Here is an 11,954-nt window from a genome sequence, read left to right as displayed (position 1 = left end):
TCAGTGTAATGTCTGTTGCATATTTATCATCAACTTCTCATCTTTCTCATTTTCCCTCATTCTTGCAGCCTCTCAAACAAACCAGAAAGCAATCAGTCTGCAAAATCCCCAAACAGAGAAATCAATGTATGCTACAGCTCGATGCCTCTCTTTTGAGTCTTGCTTTCAGCTTCTGGAGCTCAGAACTTTTATCAATTTTAAGCCCATAGTCTGTGATTTTCCAGGCCTCTTCGTAGCGCTGCTTTTCAAAGTTATGTTGTGCAATTTTGTGAAATGTTTTGGTTAAAGATTCCCTGCCAGGGCAGTTAGTGATGGTGCCCAGGGCCAGGGGCTCGTCCAGCTGCAGGGCCTCCATGTAGTGCTGCACTGCTGCCTCCTCCTGAGCCAGGGCCAGCAGCACGAAGCCCTGGCAGCAGTGGTCCCCAGCCTGTGTTTTTGGGCTGTTACACCTATGCCCCTGGATCACTTTTTCCATGTCTTGCAGAGCTTTCTCATATTTTTTCAGGTGCATCAGGCAGGCAGCTCTGCGCCGCAGGTACCTGGGGCTGTCCCTGCTGGCCAGCACAGCCAGGCTGTGATAGCCCAGAGCCTGCTCGTGGTGATGGCTTCTCATCAGCACCTTCCCTTCCTGGGCTGCTGCCTGTGGGGACAGAGGGAATCCGTGTTAGTTAACAAAGGGGAAAAAATAGGGGAATATCTACTCTGCACCGGTCACAGACACAGACACTAGGAAATCTTATTTATTTTATTAAATGCTGGAAGTGCATCTAGCTGGAGAACTAATAACTGGTGCATTTTTGCGTACAGATATATAAAAATAGAGAAGATATCAAACTTTTGGCTTGCTGGGTACTTGCTGTTGTACCAGGAGTTTCTGAAGTCCTTTGTTTCTGCACATCTGCCAGAACTTCTTCTGAATTTGTTTGCATTCCTTAGGAAAAAACTGCCTGGAGCAATGACCCCAGGTATTGCCCCACAAATGCAAGTGCTAAAAATGAATTTTTTTGTCTCTACTGGAGCTTACCTAAGCCGTAGGAAAAAAAAAAAAGGCCAACTGGTGGCTTTGCTAATTGTTAATCTTGAGTGCAATTTGAGCTCTCTGCCCTCATCTGAAGGGAAAAACAACAACAAGAAAATAGAGAAGGCTGAAAGAGCCACATAATTTTTAGGTTCATGGAGGTCAATAAAGAAAACTCCATTAGAACTATTTGCCTCAAATGGATTTCTCATTATTTCCCTTTATTGGTAAGTAATAAAGCTTTTAACGTGCTGCAGTGGAGTGAATATTCAATTTATAAACAAGGCTGCCATCAGCAGCTGAGGGCTTACAAAAGGCTGGGCCAAACAAGCTGAGGCTTCAAGCAAAGGATAAATGTTTCCATCCTCTTCATTTCATGGGGTCACTCCTGTTTGTGGATGAAGAAATAGCCCAGCCACTGTCTCAGTAGCCACACTTGACAGCCAGGTCAGGTCCTCCAGTCTCTTTGTGTGCCCCTTTTATTTTGGCTGACTGAGGATAGAATTGCTTGCTGTCTGCTAGGGCTGAGGAAAACAAATTCTGCAGGAAAGGGATCAATACTGCAGGGCAAGTCCCAGCAGCTCATCAGAGCAGTGGTATGAAATAATTTAGCCTCTCCTCATGTTTTATGAGGAATTCTGCCCTGGTTATTTCATTATAATGCACAGAATATATATATATATATATATATTGCTACTTTGCTTGACATAGTCATATTAAAAAGGAATCTCTCATCTTCCACACAGAGAAATAGCAGTAGGACTTCTCCCCAGACAGTGTCAATCCCTGGGTTTAACAATTCTGGCCATAAATTTTCAGGCAGCCTGTCCAAACCCACCTCGGGTGTCTTGTGTACGTTTAAAGAGCAGAACATTTACTTTATCCTTTGAAATGTTTTTAGGACGACTCTTCAATGCAAGGAATTTAACAAGGGATCAAGGTAGAATTGCAGCTCTATGAGGAGCATCCTGGCAACAGAAGGTGTTTTTTTCCCCTAGAAATTCCAGAGTTCTGGATCACATTGTTCCAAGGAACGCAGTGCAGTTCCTCAAGATAGCTTGTGTTTGTGTAGTTAAATTGTCATTTTCAGCCTCTAAGGTGCATTTGTTGTCTCAGAGGGAGAAGAAAACACAATTGTTGTTGTGCTGAATGCTGAATCTGATGCTGGGAGTTTCAGTGCTCTAACCTGGGGCATTTGGGGTTAGTGCACCACAGCCAATATTGCATTTATTCACTGAGCCACTGCTTTGGCTCCTTCACATTTCCCTGAGAGTTCCCAAATCAAGCTATGAGATTCTGCCTTTCCTGCCTCACTTGGAGGAGAAATCCCATCTGAAAAGAAAAGATTCCCTTTCACCCTTGCAGATGGAGCAAGGTTGTGCAGCTGGATTCTGGATTCTCTTTTGGCTCTGCCTGATTTAAGGGACCTGAGCTGGGACATTTTTGGTGTGTAACAGGGAAGGATTAATCAGCAACTTGCAGATTGTCTCCTTACAGAGATAAAGATGAAAACTAGACTCAGGGAAAGAAAGCAAAGGAAGCCAGAAGGACATGACACAGCTGAGTTCAGCTGCTCCCTGCACGTGGCCTTGGAGAAGCATTTTTGTTATCAGCCTCATTGCAGGTGATCTGGAAGGGCAGGAAAATCTGTGGAGTGCATTCCAGGGGAACTCGAGTTCAACTTGCCACTAAAAGTTTGATTTTGGCTTCCAGATTGAAATAATTCAGGTGCCACCTGGAAAGGGCCAGGAGTGGATCCCTGGATTCCTGGATTAGGTCTCTGTGTCCCTTTTTTTCATCTGTTCACCTCTCTGAGTGTAAAGGACTGAACATACAAGTATTTTTGTGGCATTTTTGGTTCCAGTCCCTAGGGAGCAATCTTATGATATGACCAAGGTTTAATTCCTTAGAAAGAGTGAGTAGTTTACTGGACATGGAATTGTGGCCAAGGGTTAGTCCCTGAGCAGTAAATCCCAGCAGATGGAATGATAAACTCTGAGCTTTGGGAGAGGGTTGGGTGTTCCCAAAAGAGTTTGGAGCAAATCTTTCCTTCCCCACCTGCACATGTCATGAAGGGAATGTGGGATGGCAACTCCGCCTAATTCTGGCACAGACCATGTAGTTCTGGAGACCCTTTTTGTAGGAATCTGGGTATCCACAGAAGCTGTAACCCCGAGGATCTGTGTGAGGGGCTGGGAATCAGTCGTGCATTTACCCCTGACTTAGGAAAGCCAAGGGTTGAAGCTGCACGAGCAGCGAGCAAACTCCCTTCCTCTGACCTTTTGCAGCTTAATAAATCTTTCAGATTCATATTCCCATGGGGCTCTCCCAGTTGTTTACAAATTTCTCAGCATGGGACCCCTTCAACTATAAATAATGGGAGAATTTTATTGCTTTGTTTTCCATGAATAAAAAAGAGTACATCAAGGAGCTCTCTCCTTCCTCCACCCTTTCCTATTCAGCTTATGGAGATCTATTTTTAGCTCTTCAGACCTGGCTCCAGGATAATGATGACACGTTTTTAAAATGCCTGTAATTGCAAATACTCGAAAAACAATGTGGCAGAAATGCTTTTGTGCTGGAGTGCTGAGACTGGGTGTGAACTCTGAACTCTCCTTTTCCTACCTGGGAAATTCAAGAACAGAGCAAACTCCCCCTCCCAGGCTGGGAACCCTGGCAAATTCAAGCCATCACAGGGAACTTTAGCACTAATCCTGTCTGTAAGCTTTTGAAAGTTTGCTTTTATGGAGAACTTCCTTTCACAAACCAGAATAACCTTGCAGGCAGAAGGAAGCACTGCTGGGAAATCCTTTGAGACATTGGGCAGGTGGATGAAACAATTCCTTCCCTGCCCCAGAGAGCACACACTCCTCCCCTGGTCACAAAATACATCTAAAAACCTCCAGGTGCTGGAGTTCAAACATTTACTAGTTGAACAAAAGCATGAGATGAAAGAGAGCAATGTTTTCTTTTTAAACTTCCAGCACTGGTTTGAAACCAGTTTTGAAATCAGCCTGGCCACAAATCTTGTCTCAAGCAGAGGGATCTCTCACGATAAATAAGCCACAGGGAGGGGGTTTTTTTCAGACACAGCTGTCAAAAAGAGACAGAAATAAGTTTCTCTCCCATTTTAAAGGCTTCACTCACCTGTGGCACCAGTGGGTTCTCACATGTCAGTGCAGCATAAACGACACAAATGATAGTTCATTTTTTTTCTTCTCATTTTTCTTCTCTTATTGACAGCACAGAACATCCCTCCTGTGTTGCCTCGGGAGGCAGTGTGTATGGACTGGGCTGTGGGACCCTCACAGAAGGAGTGATGTGGCAGCAGGGGAAATTCAGCTGTAAAATGTGTCTTCATTTACAGATACCTCCTTAGGGCCTCCCTAGTCACAGTCTCATTTGTTCCTTTATCAACTTTCTGAAGTGGAAGATTACAAATTGCCTCTGAAATCTTCCAACTCTTCCCCCTAAGACTGAACTTTTTACATTATTTAGGAGAGAGGGGCTCTTTTCTCTGTAATGGGTCATGTCTGGGGACTGGTAAATTAATACTTGTTTACTTATATCCTCCTGCTGTTCTGTTCAAACACATTCCAAGGGCTCCTCTTGCTGCATTAAGGATATCAGCATGTTGTTTGTTTTATAACCTGGGAGAGAGCATAACAATATAGCTTCTCACCAGGGTGCACAACAGCAACAAATTGAATAAAAGGAAGCAAACTGATTCTCAGAACACAGAGCTTCTGGGTAATCAGAATTGCAGATGCTTGGTTGAGTGTTAAAACTCTTTGCCATCAATCTGACCTTCTCCTGTCTTATTATTGGAGATACTTTATGGGTGTAGTTTGGGGGAGAAACTTGAAAAAAATGTTGAATAATAAATACTTAGGGGGTGGGAGCCAGAGCTATGTGACACTGTTTTTTCTCAGTGTTAGCTAAGAAAACCAGCCTCAAAGCCTTTCATTTTATAAAAATATGAACATATTAAAAATCCTAAATGTTGCACAAAAGAGTAAGAAGGATGGAAGCACTTAATGTCACTGAATTGAAATATTCAGTATAATTTTAACCAAGAAAATTAACAAAACATGAATTCCCCTTCCCCAGGAGCCATCCATGAGCCCCATGAATCCCCCAGACTACAACAATTAGCAGTGATCTGTTAATTCCTACCTGCTGTCCCTTGCACCCCCCAAAATTTGAGGGCATCACCAGGTCTTGTACCAGGGAAACCAAAAAGGAGCCCAAGTGCTCAGATATGGCAATGATAGATTATTAGAAACTGAACAAGGTCTCTGCAGTGGAAGAAGTTGGGCTCCAAATCCCTGACCTGGCTGGAGGAAATGCCAATTTGTGCCTTGTCCATCTAATAAAACTTCCCCCACACTTCTCAAGGCAGGGAGAAATCCCTGCAATCCCAGTTTTGTTTCCCAAATCTTTCCCCTGAAAGACTGGAATCCACTGAACCCATGGATGTGGGATCAAAAAAACCACAAAGGGCTGTACCTGAGCGAGATGCTGCTGTTGCTTGGTGTCTACAAAGTTCAGGAGAAAGGCCAAGTCCTTTTCATCCCTCCTGGCCAGGGCACTGAGCGGGGCAGCTGCCCCTGCCACGTTCCTGCTCTGCAGCTGCAGCACAGCCAAACGAGCCATGGCAAAGTCCTCAGCAGGACGGTGGCCAAAGGCTTCCTGCAGGTGCTTGAGGGCCTCTTGGTGCCTTCCTGTTGGGGAACACCAGCACAAACTCCATAACCCATCCCAGGGGGAGAAAGGCACCGAGAAACCTCAGCAAGGCAGCGTTCAGGCAGTCAGTCCACATCTAAAGGTGTTAATTATGTCATACCCTGCCCCCAAATGTTTTCAAACTGCTATTGAAAAGCACCATCCAGCACCATCCAGCACCACTCTTGATAGTTAATATTCACTTCTAGCCATTTTCTGCTCATTCACCAGGCCTGCCCAGCTGTGCTGAAGGACTCAACTCACCTTTTGCCATCAAAACATCAGTGTAGAAGATGTGATGTTGTGCAGCCATGCAGATTTTGGTCAGTGCTTTTGCCATCACGAGAAGGTCCCCGAGGGTTTCTTCTCCTTGGAGGTCTTTGGTGGCCACGAGCTCGGTGAGAATGGCCCTGCCATGCTGGAGGAGCCACCCAGTGACCAACTCTTGGGCTTCAGGCTTCAAGGACAGGATTGCTGGGATCACTGCTCCTGCTTCCACCTTCAGTGCTGAGATCAGATCTTGGACTGCCTCCTGTGGTAAAACAACACCAAGGAAAGAAATGGAAGCAAGAATTAAGTATTGATCGTTTGTTCTTTCAGCTGCTTTCTGTTCTCTACTGAACCATGGAAAAACTTTGTTCTTCCCTGTCATTGTGCTGCAATAAAAAAAAAAAAAATTAAAAAAAAATTCAAAGTTGATAGGAGATCATAAAGGCAGGTTTGAATGAGTGTTTGCAAAGTGTTTTAAACTCCTTGGGTCATCACAGAAAATAATGGCCAAGGTTTAGTCTTCCTGTCTCCAGGCTTGGGAAAGAAAATCGGTAACCTCAGGTGGGATGTTCATGCACCTAGCCAAACCCAGAACTTTTCACTGCCCAAATTCCATGAGAAACTCCTGATTCCAGTGATTCCATGACAAATTCTGTGTTACTTTTCGCTCACATTGTTCAATTCACTCAGAAAAATCAGCAAAGCCCCACATGGACAGTACCTTCTGCTGCCTCAGAGCGAGGTGAACAAACCCTCGGCCGCTCAGAGCTTGAACATTCCTGGGGTCCTCCTTCAGGACAGCATTAAAATCAAAAATTGCAGTTTTCATCTGGCCCAGGTGGCCGTAGCATCGTGCCCTGGTGAGGAGGCAATCCTCAGCATAACCACCTGGAGGACAGGGATGCAGCCATGGTTACTGCAAGGACACCCACAGAAAGCTACGGAAAATCTCCACTTGGCCTGAGGATACCTCAGGATGTAGTACAATGAGAGTTTGCTTAAGTGGAAGTTCCCTTTATTTTCGTTGCAAGTGGAATTCCTACCATGTGTTATCAGCTGTGAGTTGAAAGGAAAAAGGAATCTGTGTCAGGTTGGAGTGGGAGCAGCACAAATGAGGAGAAAGCCCTAAGAGGGAGATCTGGGGCTATGTGAGAGTGGAGGCACGAAGCCATTTGGCTGTTTTAATAAAATGGGGTCAGAATAGTTTGGGTTGGAAGGGACCTTAAAGAGTCCCCAGCCTCCTGCCACGGGCAGGGAAGGTACACATTGTTTTGGATAAATGAGTTATCCAGATGGGACTGACTAATTCCCTGCCAGAATTAAAATGCACTGGGATTTTTGATACTGAGCTGCTTTTTTCCCCCCCCTCTGCTTCCACACAAGTGCTGCCCAAATAAACACATAGAGTTGTCAGTGAAAATCCTGGTCCCTCCACTCCCTGCCTGCAGAGCATTTCTCTCCCTGCCATCCACATATCCCTTCCTTCCAAGGCAATTTTGATAAGGATCTTAACATGCCCAGGGTTGCAATCAATAACTGTGGCATCCAATATTGGATGATAAATCATCGGTGCCACTGGAAATATATTTTCATAGGGAGGTCAGCAAATGTAGCTGCCTGCAGGGATCAGCAAGCAGACAGGCTCCAAGCAATTCCTCTGCAGTAATGAGGCTTTTACTCCCTCTTGATTTGCTCCAAAACTTCTGTACCAAAGGTTATTATCACTCTGGAGCTCTACCAGTTGGCTCCTCTAAAGACAATATCTATTTCTTAACAAGCATCTGTTCTAGCAGGTGGGGAGCTGATAAGCTGGAATGCACGGGCTGCGAAATGGAACCATCTCCAAGCAATTAGCAGGGTTTTTATTGCATTTCCACGAACCAGTCTCTCTTCTTCTCAGTGCTGCTGTCATAACATTTGTTCAGAGTGAAAGGCAGATTTCCATACAAACATGGTTTTACTTGGAACATGCCAGAAGCATTTCCATGTCAGCCTGGTCTCTCTCCTGAGGGAAGGCTGGGATAGTGAAATGTGTGAGGGGCTGCGTTCACTTTGCACTGGGTGAAGAAAAGGGGCTGATGTTCCTGTAGAACTGAGCTGAATCTGTTTCAAGGAATTTAAAATTTATTTCCTTATTGTTTAATTTCAGCACTTCATGACCCAGGTGACCCTGTTGTGTCAGCCCTCACCTGGGAGGCGACAGAGATCTGGACATCCTGTGCCACCCACTTGATTTCCCTTAGGAGCAAATCCCCGCGGGCATCCTGGTGTCCTACCTGCAGCAAGGATGGCAAAGGACAGGTGGGCAATGGCCTCTTTGATGGCAGCACCCTCCTGTTTGCCCTTCAGGATGGCCAGGGCTCGCCAGCGGCAGTGGCTCTGCAGCAGCTTGCGGTCCTCGTCCTGGAAAATGTCCAGGACTGGCAGGAGGCAGGAGGAGTCTCCAATTCTGATCAGTCTCTTCAGCAGCTTAAGGATGGGAGAGGAAAAAGCAGCAGAGAAAGTTGAATGAGATGTGGGGTTGTGTAGGAGACCACTGTGCCCTTCCCCACCTCTCCCAGGACCACAAACCTCCCTGGTTTGCCTCCTCAGTTGGCCCTGGTGTGAATGCAGGCAAGGATTCCAGTGACCTTTTTGACTGCAAATCAAAACCAGTGAATTAATGGAAAATTAGGGAAGTGCTGTAACTTATTTTTAGTGTTGTTATTGGGAATCTGGGAAGAACATGGATTCAAACCCACAAACTACTGTCCTGGAAAAAAAATCCTGTCTGACCTTTGGTATCTTTGCCTCAATAAACACTTTTTAAATTGCATTTCCAATGTAAATGAATCAAAAGATGGTTTTTATAGCGCTCAGCAGGGACTGGATATTCACATCTGAACGAGAGAAGCCTGGACAAGAACAAAGTTATCCTGGTGTAACAGACATATCCCTTTAACTCTTAACTTTCTCTATTTTATTAATAGATAAAAGTGATTGCCATCTGACAGGCAAGTAGGATAAAAATATTTTGAAGAGAAATTCTCAGATGTTCCATGAAGAACTTGCAGCAGAAGCTGCAGATAGAAATCCAACTTCGAAGGGCAGCACTCTAACAAGGCCACACCCTTCATTAACAGCCTTCCCAAAGGCAGCAAATTATAGCAAACTTTTAGTTTTCATAGGGAGCACTGAAGTGCTGACAATAGAACCTTTCTCCTTATCGGTTAGCAGAATTTATATGGCATTTTAAAAAAATACAATAGTACCCTCTGATGGCAGAGCCTGGGAATTCATCTTTGTGGTCCTGGGTGGGAGAACCAACTCTCTGGAATGGCTTTCAGGGTTTCAAGTACAATTTATCATCATTGGAGAAAGAAAACTGAAGACTGTTATTGAAGCTTCTGTGTTTGTGTCTTTCTTTTCCAATGTTTCATTAGGATAATCAGGGAGGTGGCACTTGTGCCTTCTTTTCTCCAAGGGAACATTCCCCATCCCATAATGCTGTCCCCAGGGACAGGATGCTCTGCCTGGTTAAAGTGTTGAGAAATGCCAATAAAAAGCACCTGGGGAATGAGCTGGATTTAGCTGTGAGTCTTCGTGTGGCCTTTTTGGACACCAATTCCTGTGATTCTATGATTTTATGGCAATGTCAGCCCAATATTTACACCTTCGAAGTTCTGCTGGAGGTCCTGCAGGTGGGCTCCAAATTTCACTGTCACAGCTCTCCCTGTTGCTATTCAGGGAGCTCCAAACAGCAAAGTTTGCACCAAATCAGCACCAAATCTACTGAACAAAGGGATTAATCTGTGGTCTGGGACAAATCAGCTGTTGAGGAGGGAAGGACCCCGAGGATGAGGCTTTCCAGGCGCTCCTTACCTGGTTGCCTTCATACACAAAGCCCCTCTTGAGCTGCAGCAGGGCCAGCCTGGCCAGCACAGGAGCCCTCTGGGGGTTTCTGGAGAGGGCCAGTGACAGCATCTTGTGGGCTTCTTCCCCACGGCCCATCTGGTACAGGGCATCAGCATACAGGATCTGGGATGTCTCATCAGAGCTGTCCAGCTCCACCAAGAGAGAAGCCAGCTGGAAAACCCCAGGGGCATGTCTGGAGAGGGGAAAAAGAGCCAACAAAAAAAAACAAAAAACACCTTCAAGGTTAGGAATGTGCACAGCCCTGTTAGCTTTCTCTGAAAGGAAACCGAGCTGCCTCCTGGGTACCTCTTCTTCTGGAGCATCATCTGTCCTTCCTCCTGGAGAACCTTCAGCAGCAATCCCCTCTGGTTCCATGGCACGTAGGACTTGATGGTAAAGATGGTTTCATCCAGCTTTAACTGGCAAGCTGTGATATAATCCAGGGCTGTCAAGTAATTGCTGCCACCAGAAATTCGGATCAGCCCACGGCCACACAGGGCTTTGATGCAGCTGTTGGGATGTGGGGAATCGTGCTCGATGACCCTCTGGAAGTCCTGCAGGGCTCCGTGGTGGTCCTGGGCGTGGAGGAAGCAGAAGCCTCGCAGTGCTAGCAGGGTCTTGTGATAAGTGTTCTGCTCTGCTGCCAGCAGCTGCTCACACATGTCCAGGGCGGCCCCAGGGTGTCCCTGCAGGAGGTGACAGCCTGCCAGCCGGACACTGAGCTCCCGGCTGGACCCTGGGCAGATGTGCAGGAGCAGCTGGATTGTCTGGATGATAGGAGGGAGCAGCTCAGTGCCATGACTGCCCCTGAGCTCAGCTCGAGCACGCACAGCCTCCCTGTACGCTGCAAACCTCCTCTCCAGGGCAGCTCTGGCCTGCTCCTGGATCTTCTCAACATGGCAGGGTGAGAAGAGCTCCTCAAAGCATTTCATTGCCTGAGCGGGGTCTGCTGCAAAGGCTGCTGCTAAATCCTGCATCATTTCCTGCGTCCATCCGCCCAGGAAGAAATGCCCAGCAGCTCGTTCCAGCAGCAGAGCCACAACGTCCTCACCTCTGAGATTCTCAGCTGAGAAGCCCTCAAAGGCCTTGGTGCAAACAGCCACACACTCCTGAAAGTCTCCCGTTTTCAGGAGGTGAGCTGCCCACACCCTGCACACCCAGCTGTGCCCTGGTGCCACCGCAGCCAGGAAGGCATAGCAGTCACCCAGCCACTGCTCCGAGGTTCTGCAGCCTGGGCTTTCCTCCCGGCACGTGGAGAGGTGATCAGAGAAAGCCTGGACAAGCTGGGGCAGGTGCTCCCTTTGCCTGCTGCGCACGTAGGCCGCTGCCTCCGTTCGATGCAGCGCAAAGGCTCGGACATAATCCACGATTCCCTTCCCAACCTGTGTCCCTGACAGCACCCGTGCCAGCGCCCTCAGCAGCAGCAGCTCCACGGAATCCCTGGGATTATCCTCCAGCAGCACATTGCATTTGCTCAGCACCTCCTCCGAGCACCCCCGCCGCAGCAGGGCCTCCAGCTCGTACACCGAGGCCACCACGCTGTTGGGGATCAGGGTGGAGAGGAAAACTGCAGCGATTCCCACGCTGAGGGACACCACGGCCAGGTTCCTGCTCTGGATCTTGGGGATCTGAGCCTCGCCTTTGCACCAGGCCTCCAGGGTGGCCACCACTCTCCGGCAGTGGCCCGTGGCCTTCACTCTCTGCACTGCTGTGGGGGCACAGCAGCTGAAGGCAGCCAGGTAAAAAGCGGTGGCTGCTGGAAATTCCTGCTGGGAGAGCTGCTCGTCCCCTTCCCCACAGAGCAGGGCGGCGAGGTCCTCAGGTGACATCTCCTGTGCTTGAGCCTTCACCGAGCGGCATCACGGGGGGAACCTGGCTGGGGCCTGGGAAACACAAATTGAGGGGCTGTGGGGAAGGGTTTGGGCAGAAAAACAGCAGTGAGGGGCTGTGGAGCTGAGTTTTAGTAGAAAATAATCATGAGGGGCTGTGGAGCAGGGCTTGAGCAGAAAAACAGCAGTGAGGGGCTGTGGAGCAGGGTTTGAGATGA

At 47.4% G+C, this 11,954-nt stretch overlaps 1 protein-coding gene across 1 annotated transcript; it reads right to left on the bottom strand.

Moving 5' to 3' along the window:
• TTC34 (tetratricopeptide repeat domain 34) lies at positions 1-11,736 on the bottom strand. The gene is made up of 9 exons (XM_062507415.1): positions 10,142-11,736; positions 9,875-10,100; positions 8,290-8,482; positions 6,735-6,901; positions 6,008-6,275; positions 5,528-5,742; positions 428-640; positions 164-379; positions 1-69 (listed from the first exon to the last, which is right to left on the bottom strand). The coding sequence occupies exons 1-9, from the start codon at positions 11,734-11,736 to the stop codon at positions 1-3; spliced, it is 3,162 nt and encodes a 1,053-aa protein (XP_062363399.1).
• Between the last annotated feature and the right edge of the window lie 218 nt (positions 11,737-11,954).

The sequence above is a fragment of the Cinclus cinclus genome, chromosome 23, assembly GCF_963662255.1.
Source record: "Cinclus cinclus chromosome 23, bCinCin1.1, whole genome shotgun sequence".
Lineage (NCBI taxonomy): Eukaryota > Metazoa > Chordata > Aves > Passeriformes > Cinclidae > Cinclus > Cinclus cinclus.
The sequence above is the reverse complement of the archived record's forward strand: the minus strand, read 5'-3'. Positions and strand labels throughout refer to the sequence as shown.